Source organism: Pelodiscus sinensis, chromosome 23 (genome assembly GCF_052426305.1).
Source record: "Pelodiscus sinensis isolate ZL-2025 chromosome 23, ASM5242630v1, whole genome shotgun sequence".
NCBI classification, from domain to species: Eukaryota; Metazoa; Chordata; order Testudines; family Trionychidae; genus Pelodiscus; species Pelodiscus sinensis.
Window position 1 is genome coordinate 16,085,171 of NC_143074.1, and position 24,653 is coordinate 16,109,823.

At 40.3% G+C, this 24,653-nt stretch overlaps 2 protein-coding genes across 19 annotated transcripts in view; both read right to left on the reverse strand.

The window, feature by feature from the left end:
- The window catches only part of AK8 (adenylate kinase 8), a 146,719-nt gene extending 140,451 nt beyond the window's left edge, over positions 1-6,268 (reverse strand). The window contains exon 1 of the mRNA XM_075905784.2: positions 3,264-6,268. The gene's annotated coding sequence lies outside the window, so the exon portion shown is untranslated. The remainder of the gene's footprint in view (positions 1-3,263) is intronic.
- Positions 6,269-7,316: 1,048 nt separating this feature from the next.
- Positions 7,317-24,653, reverse strand: part of TSC1 (TSC complex subunit 1) — a 79,142-nt gene continuing 61,805 nt past the window's right edge. For all 18 annotated transcript variants that reach the window (XM_075905793.2, XM_089772950.1, XM_089772949.1 and 15 more), the window contains 9 exons: positions 23,142-23,718; positions 20,281-20,324; positions 17,102-17,268; positions 15,061-15,243; positions 14,577-14,687; positions 13,824-13,946; positions 12,243-12,430; positions 11,741-11,902; positions 7,317-10,256 (listed from right to left, as the gene is read on the reverse strand). In XM_075905793.2, the coding sequence (XP_075761908.1) occupies positions 9,752-10,256; positions 11,741-11,902; positions 12,243-12,430; positions 13,824-13,946; positions 14,577-14,687; positions 15,061-15,243; positions 17,102-17,268; positions 20,281-20,324; positions 23,142-23,718 (2,060 nt within the window). In that variant the 3' untranslated portion in view covers positions 7,317-9,751. The remainder of the gene's footprint in view (positions 10,257-11,740; positions 11,903-12,242; positions 12,431-13,823; positions 13,947-14,576; positions 14,688-15,060; positions 15,244-17,101; positions 17,269-20,280; positions 20,325-23,141; positions 23,719-24,653) is intronic.

Sequence of the window (24,653 nt, forward strand, 5' to 3'; positions counted from 1 at the left end):
GGTGCACAGACAAGTAGCAGATAAAATGGTCTCTGGGCAGGAACTGGGCTATGTTAGACCCTGGGCCTGAAGGTTGCAACTTCCAGATTCTATTCCCAACTCTGGTATCAACTCATAGAATGACCTTAGGTAGAAGAGTTCTAACCTTTGTGGCTTAATTTCCCAATCTGAAAATAGGAAGTATACTCTACCACACAGCTGAGGGGCTGGGAAGCTTATTTGCAAAATCACCTCTTAAAATCCTTAGATGGAAGGGGTGTTAACAAGGGTAATATTTACCCACTAAAATCAGTTGTTCCAAGACTTTCACAATGTCAACCCAGAGAGTGGGTGCAAGTCCTACCAGCAGCAAAGGAAACCCCCACAAGGATTTCACTTCCCCTCTGGAGAAAGCTGGCTGAGCAGGTGCCATCTGAGACTTGGGGTGCATCTAGACTACATTCCTCTTTCGAAAGAGGAATGTAAATTTTAAAAAAATGCAGATGAAGTGCAGATTTACAAATCTTGTGCTTCGTTTGCATAATCGCGTCCGATCGCTTTTTCAAAAAAGGTTATTTTGAAAAAAAGCAGTTTAGACGCATTTCTTTAAAAAAAAACCAACCCTTTTTCAAAAGAACCCCATAAACCTCATTTTTTCAGGAATAAGGATTCTTTTGAAAAAGGGTCCCCCCCGAAAGAACTGCGTCTAGACTGCTTTTTTTTCCCAAAATAACCTCTCTGGAAAAAGCGGACGCAATTATGCAAAGGAACCGCAAGATTTGCAAATCTGCACTTCATTTGCATTTTCGATTTCCTTCATTTACATTCCTCTTTCGAAAGAGGAATGTAGTCTAGATGCACCTTTGCGCAGCACTGAAAGTAAATCTGCAACAAATACCTGGAGTGTCTCCAGATCTGCAGACACAAGTTCAGTTGGCATTTTAAGGGAGTTTGCAAAACAACGGACCCTATCCTAATCCCATTTAAGTCAAAAGGGATCATTGATTTCAGTGCAAGAAGAATCAGGAAATGTATTAGCAAGTTAGAAACACCCCTTCTTCAGGATCAGTATTTCAGCCAATCTGAAATTCCACAGCTACACCTAACCCACTTTTGTGCCCTAATTCCTGCTTCAAGTTTAACAGCTATGGTTGAACTAGAACATGGATTCCCAAACTGGGGGGCGTGAAGAAAGTCCAGGGGGTGCACGAGGCGACCCAGCCATACACCCCCCCCCTGCAATCCCACCCCAAGTTTTGATGCTATTTTTTGGGAGGAGGGGCCTGAGGGTTTCTCAAAAAATCAAAAAGGGGGCGTGATGCGGAAAAGTTTGGGAACTACTGAACTAAAAATATCTCTTTTAGAAAAATCTCCAGTCTTGATTCTAACAGTTCCAGTGATAGAGAATCCACCACAAGTCTTCCTGGAATTGTGCCAGTGGTTAATTATCCTCCAGTAACTGGATTTCATTATCCGTTATGCTACTCAGCAAAATTGCTAGAAGTAGGAAAGGGTGAGAAATCTAAACAGAGGTATTTCCCATTCATTAAAATTATCAACTTTTTTACCGCACTACAAGTTGATCAGAATTAAAAGGTGACTAAAATGGCAACTAAAAATGCAAATGTTAAAAACAGATATTCAGTTAAAGACTCTTCAAACACCTCTATTTTAAATGTCAGAGGCAAGCAGTTCTCTACTTATCTATCCTTGCTACATAAAATGAGCAGTTTAGGATTTCTGAGAATAGTGGTTACATGATCATATATTGTGATCTATATTTAAATAAAATAGTAGGAGAATAAGCAATTTGCACTTACTGTAAAAGTCTGCCAGTCCAACCAAAAGTTATGGTATATGTAAAATAAAAGCTCTAGGATTTTTTTGTGCACTTTCATATATTGATCAACATGTTGTTTCAGAAAAGTCTGAAGAAATAATCTCTATTGTGCTAGGTGAGCTAAGTGACTCTAGAAGAGGGAATGCGCAAAGAATCGCTTCTCCCCCCCAAAAAAACCACTTAAAATCACAAGATGGGCAGACAAACTTGTGCCATCTTCTAAGCGTTTTACAAACATTAAGTCATTCACAACTTTCTGAGATGAGCAAATACTCTCCCACTTTACAGATGGGAAAACTGAGGCACAGAAAGTGGTCAAGTGACTTGCTCAAGGTCAAAGTTGAAGTGTTGGGAACTCTGATTTCTAATAGACTTTAGCTCCCAGTCCTGTGCACAGATCAGGTCTTAATGCACTAGTATAGGATCTGAAAATCCAATTTTAACATAATTCTTTATATCAGGCATGGGGAACTTTTTTGGGTTGGGAGCCACTAACCCAGAGATAAATCAGTTGGGGGCTGCACACAAGTGAGAAGCAAAACAAAAAACTCCAAAAGATCACTAACATGGCCCCCAGCCGAGGAGAGACACTTCGCACATTTCCCTTGTACACCATGCCTAGTGGGGTCCAGGCTAGTAGATTTTGTGTGCTCCAGTTCCATAGGGGGACAATAGGAGGGCTGGAGCACCAGTGCGGGCTCCCCAATGCTGGGAAGGAGCCCTGAGCCTCGGGGGCCGCATCTGGCCTCCCAGCCCTTAGGTTCCCCATCCCTGCTTTATGTAGTGCAAGCCTAAATTCTTGGATTCTGATCAGATCAAACTACTGCACTAACTTTGAGATTAACATAACATCATCTCACTTTCAGTGTTATGCATTAAACCTCACAACCCTGCCACCCAACAAGCTAACAGCTGCTGTTCATGTCTTACTGAAGAATTCCTAAATACTAGCAAATTTGTTTTAGAATTATTCACTAACTACCCCAATCCCCTCAACCAGTCCTGTTCATTAAAATTCCTCAAGGACTCTCAAATGGAAAAACTGGAAGTTTCAAGGGAAGCTAGAGTTGTGCAACATGACAATCGGGATTAGATTTTTTTCAAAGGTAAATTGCAAAAATAATTTGTCCAAATTTCTTTAGCTTCTATACAAGTTTTCCTCTACAGAATGCATAGCCACCACTTCAGAGAGAGTGCAGTTTGAGAGAAATTTAGAAGGTTGATAGGATAGGAAGAACAAGAATCAGCTTTGCAACAACAACCTAGTGACAGTGTTGGAAAGAGTACCACTGTGCCATAAATCCACTTGACCCAGAGGAGAAATTGAAGCAGCTGGATTGTAATTATCCAAACATAGCACTGTAATAAAAATTTGCTGTGTCGGTCTTCCACATTCACATGCACACAAACACAAGAAGCCCAGAAGACGGCCAAACTAACTTACTTTGTGTTCCTCAAGGTCCTGAGAGATCTCCTTGATCACCTGCTTTTTCTTCTGAAGACAAAAATACAGATACAGAATCCCAACAAAATTCAGTGGGCTGCATGCTACAAACTATTTTTGTGGTGCGAATCCAATGTAGACAAGGGACATCTCAGTTACAAATCTGTATCAAATCCAAAATAGCTCTTTAAGTTAAAGATTTGGTTTTTAAAAGTTTAAGACCAAAGACACTGTAACCAACAGGATGCTGCTCACAGGACATCAGAAGAGAGCTGGGATCAACTTAGCAATTAGAAATCCAGGCACTGAAGACGTGAAAAATCTTGCAGGGGAACCACAACAGGGAGTGTGGAAGTTCAGCAGCTCAAAAGATTAGTTCTGAGTGAGGTGGCAGAGTCAGGGAGGCCTCTAGTGGTCAAGGTCTGGAAAGCAGCAATAAAAAAAGCAACAAGGTCAAAAGAAAAGTTTGCTTTTCGGTACTGTGGGAGAACTGTGAGCTGGGAGGAAAGCCATGGCTGTAGGAGGGATGGGAAGAGGAACCAAGGATGTGGCTCAGAGCCATAGCAACTGAGGAATTCCTGTAGCTCAACCTGTCAAGCTCATTCAGGGACACTATGACATTTTCTGAAGAGCATAACACCTTTTCAAATTGCTTGAAGTACCACAGCAGATAGAGAATCTGTAGTTTGCTGAAGGCAAAAGGAGACCACAAAATAGACTGGGTTGTCTGGAAAAAAAAAATCTCAAAATCTTACATACATCCAGAATAAATGCCAACAAAGTGTCCTTAATTCCTCTATGGCATGCATAGGTTAAGGAGCCAGATGGCCCTGCATTGTAAATACAGGTGGTCCTTCCCTTATGTCTCATCACAACCAAATACAGCAATTTTACTACTACTACTCCAGAGCTAAGTCATACATAGAGTGTAATGTACAGCAAAGCACATAGAATTCGATGCCTGAAAATGCACTAGCTTATCACACTAAATTCATTTGAATGCTGCAAATAAGGAGTACGCTTTTCGGCAGTATCTTAAAAAGAACAAAAATCAGAAGTTCAAGAATCCCAGACATCAGTGCACAAGCAACAGTCTTCTTACTTGTATTGTGGGGTATACAAGTATACACACTCTAGTCTGGCACCAAAAAGGCACTCCTAAATTAAGATGAGCCAACAGGGATGCCAAAAATCTTGAAACTGAATTGATAAGCATTCAGTCCTGAATTTGGACAATTCATTTTTGCAATAAAGAACAAAACTTCTCTACAGTGAAACATCCACATACGACAGTTATCCATTTAGTTGTCTTACTGAAACATTTTCCACTCTGAACTAAGTCCAAGATACCATAGATTGATCAGAATCTCATGGCTATAGATTTCAAAACTAGTTTTTATTTTAAAAGAGGTCAGTCACTCATGTTCTATGATTCTATGTTCAGTGACTAAACATGACTCAACTACTATGAGCCCCTTGGATCTTTTAACTTGGAAGAATACACATTATGCAAGTCAACTAAACGTGAAAAACACAGAAAACCGGTAACTGATAGTATTTTGGAAGTAGAGTTCCAAAATCCCCCAATTCCTTTGTTTTTTTTTTTTTGAGGGATAGAACCGAAAGTTTGAGATTACAGTCTCCTATTGATTTATTTTTGTCTACACAGAGGTGAAAAAAATAACAATGTGAACTTAGAAAAAATAGAATTGATATACACAAAGCATATGAAGCAATGGGTTCAAAGCTAGCGTGAAATGGTCTTGATAAGAAATCCTTGCAAAAGAACTTGCAAAATCAGGACCACAGAAAGTATATTCATGAAGGGCAGCAAAATCATTTAAGTTATTTATAATTAAAATTAGTCTAAAAAATAAAGCATGTTTAAATTTTATCTAATATTTGCCTGCAAGGCAAGCCTCTGGCATGTCTACAAATCAAGAAGACAGCTGGATAATTCAATTTTGGTTCATTCCCTAAACTATTTCATCCTCAGATGTCAAATTTTTCACTTTTTTAAAAAGTCCGTACCATTGCACCAATATTTAAGTAGCTAAAGTAATAAAATCAATATTCTTCGAGGAATTCTTGTACAGATCCAGGAAGTGAAGTAACTAGAAAAACTGAGTTTTCTCCCCTCCTACAGTATGAAATGTTTTACTCTTATTTATGGTTATGTTTATAAGCATTAGAAAATAATGAAGATACTTTATTTCTCTCTTTTTCTACCATTGTGGAGAAAATGTAATTTTTATGTTGGTAAGAGCAGCTTTTGAATGTTAAACATGTTCAGATATGTAACATTTAATAAAAAGTCAAGATTTTGTTTTCCCTGTTTTTCTGCCATTTACATCCTATTGATAAAATTCATCCCAGGTGGAGAGAGTCCAAAACAAGGCTTTCCACATCACCTGACTCTCACAGCCAAGGTTTAAGTGTGGTAGGAGTTACATAAATCCTCTGATGATGAAGTTTGGCTCCATACAACCAGTTGATCTGTGCAAAAATACTATGTTTTCTCTGATGTCACCTCTCCACGTTGGTTCATACATTAAAAGTATTAATTGTTATGCTCAAAGCCCTCTAACTGCATGCACCATTGAGATTCATGCTTGAAGAGCAACTTTTTTTTTGGTTTAAAAAAAATTGTACCTGTGCTCTTTGAAGTTTTCATTCTGATTCCAATTGTTGTAAGAGTGCAGGTCAGCTTTTGAAATAGTTATCTTGCTGTTCATTTGTGTTTAAGAATAGCTGTCCCACTGAAGTTGAGAAGTTGTTCTACGGATCTATTGGCCCTTCAGTGCATACAATTCCCTAAGCTGTTCATACATTCCTATGTAACAAGTCCCAAAATGGAATTTATGATGTAGACACAACTTTAACTCATAGTAAAACTAGCTGGCAAGATTCTAATACAAGTCATACATTTAAGATGATTCTAACTGGGTTGTCTGTCATAGATGTAAGGGTGTGTCTAGACTACATGCCTCCTTCGACGGAGGCATGTAGATTAGCCAGATCGGAAGAGGGAAATGAAGCCGCGATTAAAATAATCGCGGCTTCATTTAAATTTAAATGGCTGCCCCGATCTGCCGATCAGCTGTTTGTCGGCAGATCGGGGCAGTCTGGACGCGCCGTGTCGACAAAGAAGCCTTTCTTCATCGACACAGGTAAACCTGGTTTCACGAGGCTTACCTGTGTCGATGAAGAAAGGCTTCTTTGTCGACGCGGCGCGTCCAGACTGCCCCGATCTGCCGACAAACAGCTGATCGGCAGATCGGGGCAGCCATTTAAATTTAAATGAAGCCGCGATTATTTTAATCGCGGCTTCATTTCCCTCTTCCGATCTGGCTAATCTACATGCCTCCGTCGAAGGAGGCATGTAGTCTAGACACACCCTAAATGTGTTCCAAGAGCTAGACACTTCCTTGCTATCTTTGGGGGACTTAAGCTCACTCAAGTTCTCTTTGGGAACTTCAGGTATAGTATCTCAGCTGACCCTCACTTTCGGAATAAAGTTGCAACAATAAATGCTTTATTTCTGGGCAGGATGGTTCAATGGACTACTGTGATGTACTATCATTGATTGCTTGTAGAAAATGAATAGCTGCAATCTAATCACAGTCCGACCCTCCAGACCAGCAAGAAATGCTCTGTAGAAGACAAGTCACATATCCAGACTAGTTGCAGATCTCTAGGTTTGTAGATAAACTAGGCTGGGATACCATAAGAAGTAGGATTGTCACAGAATTAAACACTAATAGTTCCAGATGTACAGGTAAATTATTGGATTATACTGAGCTACGACAATATCAAAGCTAGTTTGCAAAGAGGGAAAAATTGTTCATGCTCTCTATAACAATGGGTTATATAAAGGACTCCATCGAGGCAGGACATTTATCTGTTTTATAACATACCCATACTATTAAACACTTGGACCTGTGCTTAAATGCTAATCTTGTTTCTGCACAACTCATGTTTAGTCAGTGTAGGTTACCAGTACAGATCCTGCATCCTGAAGGCTCTGCTTGCAAAGAGCTCAACACAGAGTAGTGCAAAACAATACATTTTTATTTGTTCACAGTTAAACACAAGCAACTGCCTTGACATTTTAGAACATTCTAATAAGGACAGCAAAACCTCCTTTTGGTTTAAAGTTCTCTTTAGCTTAGATTGTACCATTTTTCCTTGTATTTCATATTTATGGCATTTAATGTAGATTGTTTAACATGCTTGCAAAGAGCGAGGCAGGGAACAGATTACCTTTTGACAAAGACAGAATTTTAGATTTAACTAAAAGCAGTCAGTTAAAAAAAAAATCTGTCTCCACTTCACTGATGGATCCCTTTAAACAAAATGCAAGTTACTACATACAGTAGATCCATAATTTTAGGGATTTACAAAAACAATGGCAAAATTTGTTCCTCCATAATCATCATGGTCCATAGATAAACCTTCTAAAGCGGTTTCTGATTCCACCCCAGTGCTAACATCCTTTAAAAAGAGAAAAGGATGCCTACTTAGGAGCTTTGGTTTGCTCCAGGGCATGTTTGCTTAAAAAAAAAAAAAAGCCCCTCCACTAAATAAAATGAGTCACCATGGGCAGAACAGGCTGTTGGGATTTGCCAAACTCGAGGGGTTTCTAATTGATTCCTGTAACAGAACTGTACTCAACAGCTGAGCTAGCCCTTTTAGGGGCAATGTGCAAACTGTTCTCTTCTGGGTGAGTAGGATATGAAACCTTTGAGTCTTCACTCATTTGCTATTGCAGCTACCACTAAGTCTTAGAAATACAGATGCAACTACAAAACCAGTCAATATCACTGGTAAGTGACATTATTTCCTATGCAGGTTCAACCTTTGCCAAAACTAAAGTTCTCCTTTACTTTCAGAGTCAGGGTTGTCTGAGATACTGAAAGTAGAAATGTATTTAGACCATAAGTTTTAAGAGAAAGGTGGAATGGAAGGGAAGGTATTGTCTGGTGGGGGAAGGGGGGGAGAGGAAGTCACAGCAGCTGTTTGTCAGGTTGGCAGAATGCCAGTCTGCTTTGATCAGTTTTATCCCCATTTAGACTAGGTCGAGCTAGAAAAACAGATTATAAGTGTAGTTACTTTACCTTTCAAAATAGTCTTACCAGAACAAAATGACACTGGTACACTGGAACTCTGAAGTCTGAAAAGATCATGTTACAGACTAAGTGATCCTGGATCCAGACATACCACAGTCTCATAAAAATGACGTTCTCTCTTTCCTAATAGTGAATCTCTGTTCTGACAGGAAGGAAACTAAGAGTCTGACGACTGACACAAATCCGGAACATGCAAGGCTCCCCATTGACTTCAATGGAAATAACAAACATGGGAAGGCTGCAGGATTGGGTGCAGCTTTTTGAGCTACACACACTTGCCCAATGGCAAGCTCAGTTGCTTGGGACAGTAAAGTGGAGGGGAAGGGTAGAGAGAAAAGGAGAGAAGTGGATAGCCACAAACTGGACTGACATGACACCTGTATCCAAGAGAGAAATAGTAATGGGGAGGGGGAGGATTTCCTTTGGGAGTCTATCCAATGATCGTTGAGTCAAGCCTGGGATCTTCGGAACTACTCCTGGAAAGAAAAATGTTTAAGATTCTTCACCTCCACTCAGAACAATTTAAGGTCAGACAAGTACCAGTTTTTTAGACAAACAATGAATATCCCTCTTACTCACCCAAGGAAAAAAAATCAGAAGCAATAGTGTTTTAACAAGACCTCAGCAAATAGTATGCAGTTTCCTGGGGAGGGACAACGTTTGTTCACATATAATTTTCCAGGAAATGTTAAGGACATAAGAAACAATTATTATGAGTTGGGGTGATTGCAACATTAGTCTGCAGATGTGTTTTGGTTTTTAACCATTCAGTCAATTGGCCAAAGTCCAATCTAATAAAGCCCAGAGTTGGGGGAAAACAAACAGGCAAAATAAAGACTTTCAGATGAATGCACTTGAAACTTTGTTTTTGCTTCATTCCAGAAGAACGTAACCAAAGTCACCTGCAAGGGCAACACAATTAACTGTTCTAGACTGGAAGCTTGCTGAGACATTTCAGCTAAATAAAGCGCTAAGCATTCATAGGTAGATTCACAAAGGTTAATTTGGCCTCATATTGCACTCAAGTTCATAGGATGCAACCACTCATTGGGAAGAGGAGAAGGGAAAGAATACTTATAAATGCTAACAGCTGCCCCTTCAAATTAGTACACACTGCTAATGATGGGATCTGCAAGAGCAGAAGCAAAAGAAAGTTAGGCCGGGCATTACAATTCCACACCCTACATCCATTTTGCATTCATTCAGCAGTCATCTTATGTAAAAATACATCAGTCCTGTTTCCACTGCACGAGCTAGCTGCTCAGACCAATGAAACAAAAGCTTTTAGTTAAACTTGCATTCACGCCTCCTGTTCTATGCCACGAATATGAAAATAACACTGATTGACTATCTTCCTTTTTAACTGTGGTCATGATGAGTTTCATTGTAGTCCATGATATGAAGCGGTCCAACACTGCCTTCCTGGTTCATAGGTGAGGGGCTCGGGTTGTCGAGGTTTGATGGAACCTTTGCCTCCAGGCTTGGATCTTTACACAGTTCACTCTTTAGAGTGTCAGAAAGACTGTTGATGGTCATACCCTCCTCATCACACTGGCTCTCACTCTTGTTGCGGAATAATTCGCGCACCTTCATTCCAAGAAAGCTTTTAGAGCTGGGGAGTGAGCCTACAGTTAGTGGGACACTGGTGGAGGGCTCCGGCAACATAGATGCTTCCCGGCGATTGCTGAACTGTCCCATTCTCTGGTTCTGGGATTTTTCTGGGGTGGACAGCTCACTGCTGCTGCCACCTTTACTACTACTGCTACCCCGTGTGCTTGGAGGCTTGGTCTCTCCATTTCTACCAAATGCTTCTTCACTGTATCCTGTCACTGAGTCTGCAAAACCTTCAATACTACAATCCAGCCTGTTTTGGAAGAAGACAGAGAAAGAAAGGGTCAAAATGGTGGTAGCAATGATACACCATGAAGAGAGCAAGGCAATTTACTTTGATTAGCTTCTATCTCTGCTACTACAGATGTGCTTAGACATGCCTTCATTAGTTTCTCCCTTCACTCAATCCTATAGCACTGCAAAAAGCCAATGAACATACTATAGCCACAAAGATAAACCAATGTTACAGATTTAGCATTCAGCGGTGGATTTAAGTCCAAGTCTGCCAGACATCTAAAGGGTAGGATGTACCTGCATCCTCAATGCCTTAGGAAGAGAATGAGGCTATAAATACCACTTGGATTTGTACATCTATTCTTTAAAGACTGAACAATAGCTGTTCTTTCTATATCATTGGGAGGGAAAGAGAGGATAAACTATTCTGATAATACTACAGACTAGGAGCAGGAAGCATATCAAGAGTGGGAAGGATTTATTTAAATCATATATATGGGGATGCCAATCAGCAGAACAGACAGATTCCTGAAATGGCAAAAGATGTCTGTTGTGTATAATCAAGGTTAGTTTTTCCTCCTTCACCGGAGAATCCCCTTTTAAACTCTGATAAAATCTCAAGAGTCAATGAAAGCAACACAGAGTTTTTCTTTGCCTTCCAGATACTCAGCTTCAATTTAAATGCATTTCATTTGCCTAAAAGGGATGCCTCTGACATAACCTACTCAAGCAATGCATACCCAACCGGCTTTGGCTGGTAATGACAGTAAATCCAGGCACATTGTGAGAAACAATGTCTCATCACTGACAATGTTTCAGCCCAGGAAAAACTGTCAATTCCTGAGCCTTCTGTAGGCATAATAAAGAGTTCAACAATTTTCATGATAAATGCAGCACAGTTTGGATTAGTTTTCAGCATCCAGTTCTGAATATCAGCCACCCTAAAGTCCTTATTTAATGCAACAAGAACAAACTGCCAATGGAGTAAGCTATTTCCCTGGAGAACATTCTATTTAAATATACTGTATTCTCTATATCGCCAACATTAGTTCCTACCAGTCAGTCAACTCATTGTTACAAAGGGTAAAGCTGTCCAAATCAGACAAGCTTAACTAGATTCCTCATGTAGCAATTAAAATAGTTAAGAAAATTCATATTTTGCTGCAGATTAAAATGATAGGTCCTGGATGTGAGCTACTGGAATGCAGATTCTTCAGCAAGAAAACAAAGGATATTTTACTAGAATCATTTTTACCCTGCAGCTAGTTTGCAATAGTATTTCAGTTACTAAAGAGCTACCTTACAGTTTATTATCAATACTTTTATTGACTCTCTAGGTGATGTGGACAAGCCACTCATATCAGTTTCACCACCTCCAAGAATGGGAAAAGCTGAATACGGTCCTTGGATGCATAAGGATGGCAGACAATGCTAAACACATTACTGAAATTCACCTCTAGCAGCTTACTAGTAGCTCATCAACCTTTGTAATACTGTCCTTACCTTTCTTCTGCTGCTTCAGCTGCTTCTGTTTTTTCATCGTCAAGTTTTTTCAATAGGCTATCCTTCTCCCACCGGCTATACAGATTTAAAATCTCCAGCTCGAATGCTTGTGTAATTCTTTTCTGGGCTTTGTATCTGCTCTCCACAGCTTGCAATTGGCCTCTAGACACACAATGAGTTCATTACCACCAATTTAAATTTCTCATACTGTATAACCCAATTGCCAATGCATATTTTTAAATTTTCTTTATAAGGGTATATTTTATTGCACCAACTTCTACTGGTGAAAACAACTCGCTATCTTTGGAGCTCACATACACTTCTCCAGATCTGTGTAAGAAAAAAGCTTGTCTCTTTCACTAAAAGAAGTTGGTCTAATATAAGATATTGCTTCACCCACCTTGTTTCTTTAATACCCTGGGATCTACACAGCTAAAGCAACACTGCAAACAGCTTTATTTGTAATGTAAATTAGTATCAGCTACTGAAGCGAAATCCCAACCTTGCATGGATTTTGACATCCTCCAGATATTTCTTTTGCTCTAGTAACAGGTGGTCTTTCTTCGAGAGCTGAGACTCCAGTTCGACTATCCGCTTCTGGGAGGCATCAAGCCTCTGGCTTTGCTGTTGAACACAAAATTTTGCTTTCTCCAGTTCTTTCCGAGAAGCAGCCTTCATCATCTCCACTTCCTGAAAAGAGAGGTAACTGTTACTAAGCAATACACCATTTAGTGTCTCAGTCACACACCCCTGAAAACACAAGTAAAAGGCTAAACTTTGGTCATATCTCAGGATTTCCCTGGGGAAGAAAAGGTAAAGGTTTTAAAGAAAGCTTTAGTGAGGACAGGATTCCTATACATTTGTAGCATTTATATGTGTGCATACAGTTACAGACAGTATAATTTCTGTGAAAGATAAAATAAAGCAAGCGTTTAAAAAAAAAAGTGATGCAGAACTGGAGAACTTCTGAACGCATAAGGGATACTACATAACCATGAATATAGCTCCACATGACCAGAATTTATTAGCACCTCAGTGTTCCTTGCTTAAGCCCTTTCCAACAGAGGTCAGGTTTGTCAGTCCTGGATCAGATTACATTTTAAATTGAAAATTATCCATTGTAGTCCATAATGTGTCAATAAAAAGGCACTTCTTTGTTTCTGGCTTTACAGTTTCCCTTTCCTGATTGCTGTCTCTCAGGTAAGAGCAGGTATGCTATGCTGTACATGTCACTTGTTCTTTTGGTACAAAAATGTTTCCCTGAGCAGAGATAATCAAACCACAAGGTCCTTACAGGGCATGAAAGATATGAGCTGCTGCAGGAGATCAGCAGTTTTAAGTTACGGATGTCAACAAGTAGTCAACTATACGATTAACTGATAACCCTAAGGTTATCAGTTAATCTTGCTGACTACTCGCATTCCCCTCCCCGCCCCTTGCTGCCTCAGAGGCAGCAGAGGGAGAGGGAGAAGGAAGCAGGAGATGGTGAGCAGGGAACACAGCACCCTAATTTATATAATATTGCAAACTGAAATGAATTGTGACATATATAACTTCCTTAAAACAACAAAACAAAACAGAGAAATGTCTATGTCCAGTATAATAATTATATATTAGTATTATGCCCACTTAATCTTACTTTTTATTTGTACAACTCTAAATTAATCTATGTACCTACTGCATCATGTAGCCACAACTTGAATATATAACTAAACTTAAGTGTAATGTGGTGTGCATTAAACAAACAATATTTAAAATAGAAAATGCCTTAAATTGAGACTAACTGGTTTTTTCCTGGGGCAGTAAAATCCATCATTTTACCTGGTAAAAACTATGCCGTCTTAGAAGTTATTTGTAGACAGTCTGGATATCCTGGCATGAATAACACAAAAGCTCTCAATGGAAGACAAATCACAGTAGATATTCCTTCATTTGCTTTGAAATTGGTTGCAAATATTTTTGTCAGTTTGTTCACTGATTTGTAAAGAGTTTCCTTCTTCACTGAAAAGCCACTATTGAACTTGATGATGATGCTACAGCAAATCTTTCCGGAAAGGCCTTGCCTGTGACCTGCATACTGTACCTTTGATTTGTCTGCATGCTTGTGCTGCAGCTGTTCCAAGTACAGCTCATTGACCTCCCCAAGAACCAGAAGTTGCCTATTCAAGAACTCCATCTGCTGCTGGACTGACTCACTGTTGGAAAGCTTAAAAAAAAAAGCGCACACAATACATCAGCATTCACAGTGAACAGTTTAATCTAAGTGTCACACCTGACCTACACAACCTCTGTGGGTTATATTTACTGAAAAGAAAAAAAGAAAATCAAACCATAATGCCTAGTGAAAGTACCACACAATTATTACAAATCAAGTGAATGGATGTTCCTCAAAGTGGCTGCTGGTAAAATTTGTGACATCCCATGAGAAATACAATATTTAATTAGATTAACCTTTCAGACAGTTTGCTTCAAATGCTCATTTATGTGTGAAGTCCCTTTAGTTTATGACAGGACTTATTAACATATGGAAATATGTAAGGATAGCTTTATCCAAGCACACATTGCTCAATCTGAGAAATTCCAAATCTGGGCCAGATATCCAAAATGAGAAGGAAGATTTCAGCTTCAGCCATCTCAGGACCACACACATATAAGTTCTTCAGCATAAAATTCTTCAAACCCTTTGATTACTTAAAATCAATACCACGGAAATCAGTGTAGCATGAGCAGCAGATTACCCAAAGTGGTGGAGGCCTTGTGAGAACCTAAGAGAAGTTTGCGAATGGATACTATCAAGAAAATTCATAACAAAAAAGAGACAGAAAGCAAATCTTACCTTCTGAGAAACTTGGCTGAGAAGCAATTCTGTGTGACACACCTTGTTATTGGCTTTCTTTAATTCAAACCTCAAATCTGCAATCATATTCCTACAGTCCTCCAGCTTGGTCTATTCACAGAGAGAGCAAAAGACTTAAGGTTTGGAAACTGTACTACAGACCTAGCAAAATACACATTTGGCAGGGTGGCCAGCATTCCCCCACAAGCATAATCAGTGGTTACAGATTAAACACTTAAAATTATTGCTGCTATCCAAAGATCAGTTGAAAGCATGCAATTTGCCATTTCTAAATTCTACACAAAGCAAAATAAAACAATGCCACAAATAAAGGAATCAACTTCATTAGATGAATTTTTAACTGCATGTTGTTTTAGGAGAGGTGTAATACACCAAAGAGCTATTTCATGCCAGCTCACTAGCAGGGTTATTTTTAAAGCTACATTATCAGTTGACTACAGCTCTTCCATGCAATGTTTCATACCTGCAATTCCTGGCTCTGGTTGTAGAATTCTTCCCTGTCATGTTGCAGCTGTCGGATCTGGCTGTGAAGCTGAGCCACTATGTTATCATGCTCCTCCTGAAACTGGTGGTACCTGGCCTGCTCTTTCTGCAGACTAAGCTTCAAGGACTGGATATCTTTTTCCTGTAGTTTTAGCTGATCTTTCTGTTCAGAAGCACATTCCAAAAGTCAGATGACCAAATTTGCTATTCCAACCAGTACATTTGAGATCACTGCCTCAAGTCAACCAGCAAATAATGGATCAAAACCAAAACCCACTAATAGCATAGTCTTCCAACTTGGCTATGTTACAGACCTTTAGAGTGCTTCTCATACAAAAAGGACTTTGTGCGGTTTTTTGTTTGTTTGTTTTTTTGTAAAGAAATGGCTAAAGGTGCCAAGCTGGACATACTGGAAAGCGCAGTTACATCCATGAAATATAGTCAGCAGTTATGTATGTTCCTCCACATCACTGCATGGTCCAGTAGTAACCTAAAGGGACAGCCTCAGGGAACAGAGGGTCATTTCATTTCCAATAATTACTTAGTTCTTAGTAAGGATGTTAAAATGTGGTTAATTGACTAGTTGATGGAATTTCCATTGACTAGCTGACAGGCACTCCTGCATTCCTCCTTTGAAATGTACAGGAGCCCCATAAGGGGCTCCTGTACATTTCAAAGAAGGAATGTAGAACCCATGTACAGCCCAGGGCCAGTGGGATGTCCTGCTGACTCTAGGCTTCACATGGGGGCTTTCTTTGAAATGCACAAGAGTCCCCAGGGGACTCCAGCTGACCCCAGGCTCCCATGGTGCTGCCCCTTGGAAACGCTGCTGCTGTGTTTCAAAAGGGCAGCTGCACTGAGCCTGGGCTCATCTGAGGACTCCGGCTGATCCTGGGCTTCTGCAGCACTGCCTCTTTGAAACACCACTGCAGCGTTTCAAAGGGGCAGTGCACACAATCGCGATTAAATTTTTAATTGCGTGATTGTAGAAGCTGTAGAAACCATTTTCATATTTAGCTAAAAGCCATCTTGTATAACAGAAACCATTTCAGCTTCTCTCTCAAGCACGTAGACCAAAGTAAACTTTCTGTCACCCTGTGAGAAGAGGCCTACAGGATGGACTATTGGTATGCGTTAATTGGGCTGGTTGGGACAGGAGATGTACTCCCTGTACATCGTACCTGTCCGCCATCTTGTTAATAAGGCTTTGTTTTTCCAAGTTTAATTGAGGATTTTTGTAATTGAATGCCCTGACGTCAGACTGTTTGGCTAAGGGTATAAAGATACTAAAATTAATTGTATTAGCCAGCCTTACTGGGCCTGGCTTTGCTGGAACCACTTTTGGCTCATGCTGTGCTTTATTAATTAATAAAGCTGTTTGTTAGCTGCCTAAACAGAGAGGAGCGTTTTTTTTTTTTTGCTTCAACATGATTAATCGCGAATAATTTTTTAAATCGCTTGACAGCCCTAATAATAATTCTAACAAAACTAAAGTTATTTTACATGGACTCCCCACCGAGTTTCCCTCACTAATTTGAGACTAGAAACTCTGAAAAAGAGAGAACATATTTGAGACACTTAGTTTTCTGCCAGCATTCCTCCTCCTCAAATGGAAAGCACATAGCTCTTCAAGAAACATAACAAGGTTACTAGCCTAATGTTAAGGCTGCCCAAGCAAGCACAACATTAGCTGTTAAATCACAACATCCTTCTAAGTTTGGCAGTTATTTAAGCTGGCTTCTTCAGGTACAGGTTCAGTTCAATGCCCTTTAGGATAAGTTACCAGTTTAAAGTAATTACAATGCATTAAAATTATTCACAATCTATTTCACAAAAATTGGAGTACTTGAAGGTTGCCTTAAAAAAAAAAAAACCCACAACCTTCAATGATAAATACTTTAAAAGATTTTAAAATTCTATGAAACTATAATGGATGCTGTCTGGGACAGGACTTCACAGATTTGATAATGATGCATTAGGTAGCACTTCTTGGCATGCATAGCTCTGAAATCCTTGCTCACCATGGCAGCATTATGTTCCTCCATTGCTGTTGCTTTGATCACTTTTCGCAGGAGTCGCCGGTTCCGAAGGGCATGTTGTTGCCTTTTGAAGCGCTCATACAATAACTGGTTGTGTAGCAAAAGCAATTGGTTACGCAGGGTGTGAATCTCATCAGAAGGGGGAGAACCTAGACAGAGTGGAGGTTACTATTATATAAGGTTTGATCTTATTACATACATACATTCTACCTTACATCCTCATTCAGTTCCATCCTGCTTTTCCAGGGTTATTTTTAACTGCAAAACTGAATGGAAAAAATGAGGAATTTAAAGGAATGTATCAACAGTTATCACAAAACTTTACAAGTTCAAAGCTCCACAGTGTCTTTAATCCTCACCATGCACAGGGTTTGTAGGTACCAATTTATAATCCACATTTTACAGAGGAGGATAAAGTTTTCTAGAATGCCAAGGTGGCTTAGACACTTTAGAAACTGCGATTGAGGTTATGTCTACATTACAAAGTAAAACTTGCAGCACCAGGTTTCAGAGCTCAGGCTACCAGTCGACTTGGTTTGCTGGACTAAAAATAGCAGTGTAGACCCACTTGGAATGGAGGCTAGACTCCTGAACCCTTTGCTCTTCTTGGATTTCAGAGCCCAGGCTCTAGCCTGTATGGGAACGACTATACTGGTATTTTTAAACTCTCCAGCCCAAGCCAACTGACCTGGGTTCTGAGACTGGGTGCCAAGTTCTTTTCTTAGCGGTGTACACATACCCTTCGCTACCTACTTTCCACTGACTTCTGGTGGAACCTAAAATACTTTTTGAAAATTTTACTGAGGGAATTTGAAAGAACTAATTTGCACAAAGTTACACAGCAAATCAGTGACAGAACCAGAATCAGAATTCAGAGCCCTCCAATGTTTAAGCATATACTCATTCCTTCAGCGTACCCAGCCTTTATTCTTATAAAAATTTGCAACAACCCATTTGAATCCTGAAACTGATTCTGCCAACATTCTCTCTGACATTACATGGTTTTGTCACCCATGAAAAGGTTTCATGAGTACTGGGCTTGTGGCTCACAGAATCATACAGCTGGAAGAGACCGCAGGAGGTCATCAAATCCAGCCCCCTGCCCAAGGCAGGACCAATCCCAACTAAATCAACCCAGCCAGGGCTTTGTCAAGCCGAGACTTAAAAACCTCTAGGGATGGAGATTCCACCACCTCCCTAGGCAATCCATTCCAGTGCTTTACCACCCTCCTAGTGAAATAGTTTTTCCTAATATCCAACCTAGACCTTTCTTACTGTAACTTGAGACCATTGCTCCTTGTTCTGCCACCCATCACTACTGTGAACAGCCTCTCTCCCTCCTTTTTGGAACCCCCCCTTCAGTAAGTTGAAGGCTGCTATCAAATCCCCCTCACTCTTCTCTTCTGCAGACTAAACAAACCCAAATCCTCATAGGTCATGCGCTCCAGCCCCCTAATCATTTTGGTCGCCCTCCGCTGGACCTTCTCCAATGGGTCCACATCCTTTCTTTAGTGGGGGGCCCAGAACTGGACACAATATTCTAGATGTGGCCTCGCTACAGCCGAATAAAGGGGAATAATCACTTCTCTAGATCTGCTGGCAATGCCCCTCCTAATGCACCCTAATATGCCATTAGCCTTCTTGGCTACAAGGGCACCCTGTTGAATGAATATGAATATAAATACTTTTGAGAAAGAATAATGAGACATTGTAGGACATTTTAAAATGTCAGTTTTAAATATTTCAGGAACTGATATCTTCTACAAAGCCATTGGAAAAATTTTAAACAGACCAATTTCACACTCCTTTGATATTTCACAATTCTACCTTAGAAAAACAGACTTATTTAAAAGCATTCCTAAGCACAGGCAAATCTTTTTAAAGTTTTCTAACAGTGTACAGCAGTGATGGGCAACCTAGACTAGTGAGTGGACTGCATGAGTGGCCCTCCTTCTCAGTGGGCCACAAGATTGCCATAACCAAGACGGTTTCTTGGGATAGAATAGTTTTGCTAATTGAGCCTGCGTATCTAGAATGTGCAAGGTGTGCTGACTGAACCATCACAGCGCTTTGATTGGATGCAGTGGGAGAGCCTTGCTCTCACAGTCAATGTTGTGTGCAATGAGCAGGCACCTCATATGCTCTTGCTGTATATGCATGTCGCTTCAGTAATACCAGTAGGAAGAAAAAAAATTACACAGACAGAAACTAGTGGAATCTGGCAAATCTTCACATGGGCCACACACAGAACCCTGATGGGTCAACATATGCCCCCTCCCACTGGTGTAAGGGGTAGGTTTTTGATCAACAAAACTATGCTGAAGTCAATTATGACCCAACTGGAGCTTCCAGATGGCTCAAGTGAAGAAAGAGGAGGGACATATTTGAATTAAGGGAACCAGACTAAGGTGTCAAAAATGACTTCTGTTCTAAAACCCTTCTGCCTCACAGTTATATGGATTTTTTCCAACAGACTCATTTATTTTTAAATTCTGCCCTCCCGCCCTCAGAAGAGTCAAGCTCAGAAGGAAGCATGAGATGACAAAACTGTGAGATATTTATTAAACGATAAGAAAAGATTTCAGTTTGAGTGAACCCTCTCCCCTGAAAAAAATGGTATTCTTAGTTCTGCAGGAAAGGCAGTTATTACCTTCCAGAAAACCCCAAACTTGTAGTGTTGAAACACAATGGTGGCTGCTAAGGCAAAGACGAGTAATAATTTTTAAGGCGGGGGGACTCTAGGAATTTGGTACGTAATCAAGGGCTGCACTCTTCTATGATATTAATGGAGGAGGTGCAAGGTCGGTAAAAGCTATGAGATTGTGCTGGGGGCGGGGCAGCATACAAAACTGCCGCTCGCCAAGGGGTGAGCAGCGGGCAGAGATGTATATTGTCTCTGCAGTCTGCCACTTTGAGCAGCATGTGGGGGTGCGGCAAGCAGGAAGCCTGCCCCAGACTGGGGCTGTATTTTGCCCATCCCTGTGCTAGAGTAGAGAAATTATATCTTAATGGCAGTCACCATCCAACTGTAGTGTGTGGGGGAAAAAGCCAAATATGCAGTCCATCATTTACGTAAACCAAGCTGCAGAAGATACAAAGAAATGTATTTTGACTGATTATAGACTCAGTTTATGGCCCTAAACCAAGAAAAACTTGTTTACCTCCAAAGTGAGTCCAGTCAGCCGATTTGCTTGGCAGAGGCAATCTAGAAATAAAAACACAGTGTTAACCGTCTGTTCAGCGTAAACACTTTACAAGGCAGGCAGACTGCAAAGCCCTAAGAACAGGGACTGTATTTCAATCTAACAAAGAAGAGAGCATATTAGAGAATAATTCATGGAACAGGGTGTAAAGATCACTGTAAGAAGTGGGCTGTAAGGCGGCATCTGAAAGACAGCAAGTGTGCTTGGTAGATAAGCTGCTGCTGGCCCCGCTCCCGGGGAGGCATCATTGTGGGCTCTGCAGCATGTAACCAGAGAGCCAGCATATAACTTGTGGCAGGGAGGTGGGCTGGGCCCACCATGATCAGGGGTTTCTGTGAGGGGCCCTAAGGATGCTAAGAAGCAGGTAACAGATTAATCGTATAGTGCTCCACTTGGAAATCTGTTTCAGAACATCATTCCTCTGAAGGTTAGAAACCATCACCTAATTTTGAGCCAAAACTTGTTGAGGGCCAGTGTATAGCCACTTGTTTGCGTGTCCACATTGGCACTTAAATAACTCCTCTCCCTCCCACTCCTGAAACGGACCCAGATTTAGAGAGCAAATCTCAACCCCCCTCATTCTTCTTTTGGTTAATCTAAACAAGCCAAGCTCTTTGTCTCCTTTCAAAACGCAGGTTTTTCCAGTCCTCTGATCATCTTAGTAACCCTTTGTTGCACCTATTCCAGTTTGAATTAATTTTTCTTAAACATGGGAGACTAGAATTGCACATAATACTCCAGAAGAAATCTCACCAATGCCTTCTATAAAGGTAATAGAGATGTAGCCGGGTTAGTCTGCTCTTGCTGAAACAAAAGAAAGGACTATGCAGCACTTTAAAGACTAACAAGATGGTTTATTAGGTGATGAGCATTCGTGGGCCAGACCCACTTCCTAATAAACCATCTTGTTAGTCTTTAAAGTGCTGCATAGTCCTTTCTTTTGTTTCTATAAAGGTACTAATACTTTCCTGTCTCTAATGAAAATACCTTTCCTGATGCATCCTCAGACTGCATGGCTACATCTAGACTGGCATGATTTTCTGCAAATGCTTTTAACGGAAAAGTTTTTCCATTAAAAGCATTTGCGGAAAAGAGTGTCTAGATTGGTACGGATGCTTTTCCACAAAAGCACTTTTTGTGGAAAAGCGTCCGTGCCAATCTAGATGTGGTTTTGCGCAAGAAAGCCCCGATCGCCATTTTCGCGATTGGGGCTTTTTTGCGCAAAACAATGCCGCTTTTGCCCGAACGGGAGCAGCATAGCATTTCCGCAAGAACACTAACAATCTTACATGAGATAGTCAGTGTTCTTGCGGAAATTCAAGCATCCAGTGTAGTCAGCTGGCAAGTTTTTCTGCAAAAGCAGCTGCTTTTGCGGAAAAACTTGCCAGTCTAGACACAGCCCATTAGGCTTTTCACAACCAATGGTTCATAGTTAACCTGTGATCAATACACCCAGGTTTTTTTCTTTCACTGTCACTTTGAACTGATAAGTCCCCAGTATATACCAAAAATTATTGCTAGTCCCTAAGGCATGACATTTTATTTTGCTCTAATAAATTTAATCTCTTTTCTATTACTCCAGTTTACAATGTCATCCAGATCATCTTGTATAATGTTCTCTTCCTTCTCAGTATTGGCCATACCTCTCAACTTTGTGTCATCCACAACATTTATTAGCACACACTCACTTTTATTAGCTAACATTTATTAGCACACACTCATCAGTGTCAATAGTAAAAAATGTCAACTAAGAACAATCCCAAGATCAATACCTGAGGAACTCTGCTAATAGCCTCCCTCCAGCTGGAGAAGTACCTTTCAGTATGACACTAACTAATTCCTTAGCCACATCCTCGCCAATGTGGCTAATAATTTCTCATGTGGACCTATATCAAATACCTTTCTGAAATCCTCACAGATTTTACTGCATTTCCTGTCTTAAAAACAGTTATTTTCTCAAAGAAGGAGATCAGGTTAGTTTTGCATGATCTATCTTTTGAAAAACTATATTGTATTTTATCCCAATTTCTGTTTATCCCCGTGTCCTTAACTAAAATCCTCGCATACAACCAAGGTCAAACTAATAGGCCTGTATGTTTCCTGAATCATTCTCCCTTCCCCCGGCCTTTTATTAAAAATAGGAACTATATTAGCAATTCTCTGCTTTTAGATTAATTACAAATCTTTGCTATTGATCTTGCTATTTCATATGTCAGCTCTTTTAATATTCTTGGATGGAAATTATCTGGGCTTCCCAATTTAGTCCCATTAAGAAGTTTATGATGGTAGAAATCAAACTCAAAGACATTTTACTTACGCAGCTAAATGCTAAGCTATCATTATGGCTAGAAAACACAAGGAGTCCTGTGGCACCTTAAAGACTAACAAATGTATTAAGGGCATAAGCTTTCATGGGCTGCAGCTCACTTCATCAGATGCATTTAGTGGAAACTTCAGTATGGCAGTGATTTATATATACACAAGGTTGGAAATGTTACATTATGATGGGAAGAGTCAGTGCTAATGACGCTAATTCAATCAGGATGAATGCAGACTACTTCCACTAGTTGATAAGGCAAGAATACCAGAAGGAGAGAAAATTACTTCATGCACTGTCCAGGTAAGAAACTCTAAAAAGGCTATTTAACATGAAGTGATTATGCATTTTCAATATAAGAACTGCAGAGCCACGTCTGCAGAACTTCTTGGTTTCCAAGCAAAACAGCCTTTCTGACTCAGCTACTGATATAGCACTGACGTGAAAAGGAATCATGAAGTGGTAACAAAGTGTTTGGAGAGCCAGGTCTGTAGATACTTACTTGTTGAGCTCCTTGGTATGTGCATCCGCTCCTAGCTGTATCAGTCTATCCAGTACTTCCATTGGAGAGGTGGAGGATGTGCAGTCTTCATTCTGGTTTCCCTTGACTTGCTTTAGCAGCTCCTCAGTCTTCTTGCTAACAAAGAGGTAGGCAGTCTTTGGTAATGCAACCTCAAAAAGGTGCTCATATGAGAGAGGCTGCCCACTCCCAAACCCCACTCTTCTCTGTGCTGGTACTTTGCAAGGGCTGGGAGTGAAGATACTGGTCTCCATAGAGGATTGGCCTTCCCTGTTACCAGCAGGGTTTTCATCAGAGGCTCCACAGGGCCTATCTATGGGAGTAAATGCTTGTTTAGGTGTGTCTTGTGCACCCTCATGCCCAAGTTTATCCAGAGAAGAGGCTACTGGTTCAGAGCTCAGACTGTGTCCTTGAACACTACAGGCTACTGAATGGGGCTTCCTTTGAGAGGCTGGTAGACTCTCACTTGTGCGGTAAAAAGGAGAGTCAAAGCCTCCTCTAGGCACCACGGGCTCAGCGTCTGCTGTAGTGATCTCAGAGATCTCTTTTGATATTGCATCTGGAAAAAGAGGAAAGGCAATTAAAAGGCAAGTAAGTTAAAAAAATCTGGTGCTGTGTTAAGACAATCAACATTTCACTACTATATAGCACCCTCAAACCAACTCCTATGAACATTTAGGCATCAATTTACCTGGTACGCACTCAAGTATTCTCTTTGTAACCTGGGATACATTAGGACAGTTTACAGGATTTGAAAAACTAAGGGGCTGCATCCCCTGCTCGCTACACTCGTCTACCCCCCCTTTCTCTGGCTGCTTTTGCTTTGCTGAGAGAGCCTGTTGATGCTGATGACATCATTCTGTCGCCTGGCAGGAACATTCTGTCATCCAGCAGAACATTTTTTTTTATATAGGGAGAAAGATTAAAAGATAGTACGATATCAAAATTGTGGGATGCAAATTAACTCATGGCTTTATGACAGTGATGAATTTTTCAAAATGCATTTTGAGTTCTTCAAAATTTGGGAAGATTTTTCAAATTGAAATGATTTAACAAAGTATTTGGGAATATACACATTACGATTTAAATGATTTACTACTATTAAGGGCCTATCTGCTACGGGGTGGATCAGCATTATGATGATCAATCCAGAAGGGAATGATTTAGAGGGTCTAGTTAAGACCAGTTACATTGACTGCCAACCCCTTGGATGTCAGCTCCAGTACTTCACCAGAATGATACGAGTACGGGGAGTCAACAGGAGAGTTTCTCCCATCAACCCGGCATAGTGTGGGACCCCACGATAAATAGATCTAATCTACGTCAACTTCAGTTATACTACTGACATAACTCAAATTGCATAGATTAAATTGACTTTCCCCTAGAGTATAGACCTGTCTTAAGACAATACAAATAAGATTTTATTAAATGTGAAAAGCTAGCTTGTGGCTAAGCTAGAAACATCTTTTCTCTACAGGATAGATTAAAAACCCA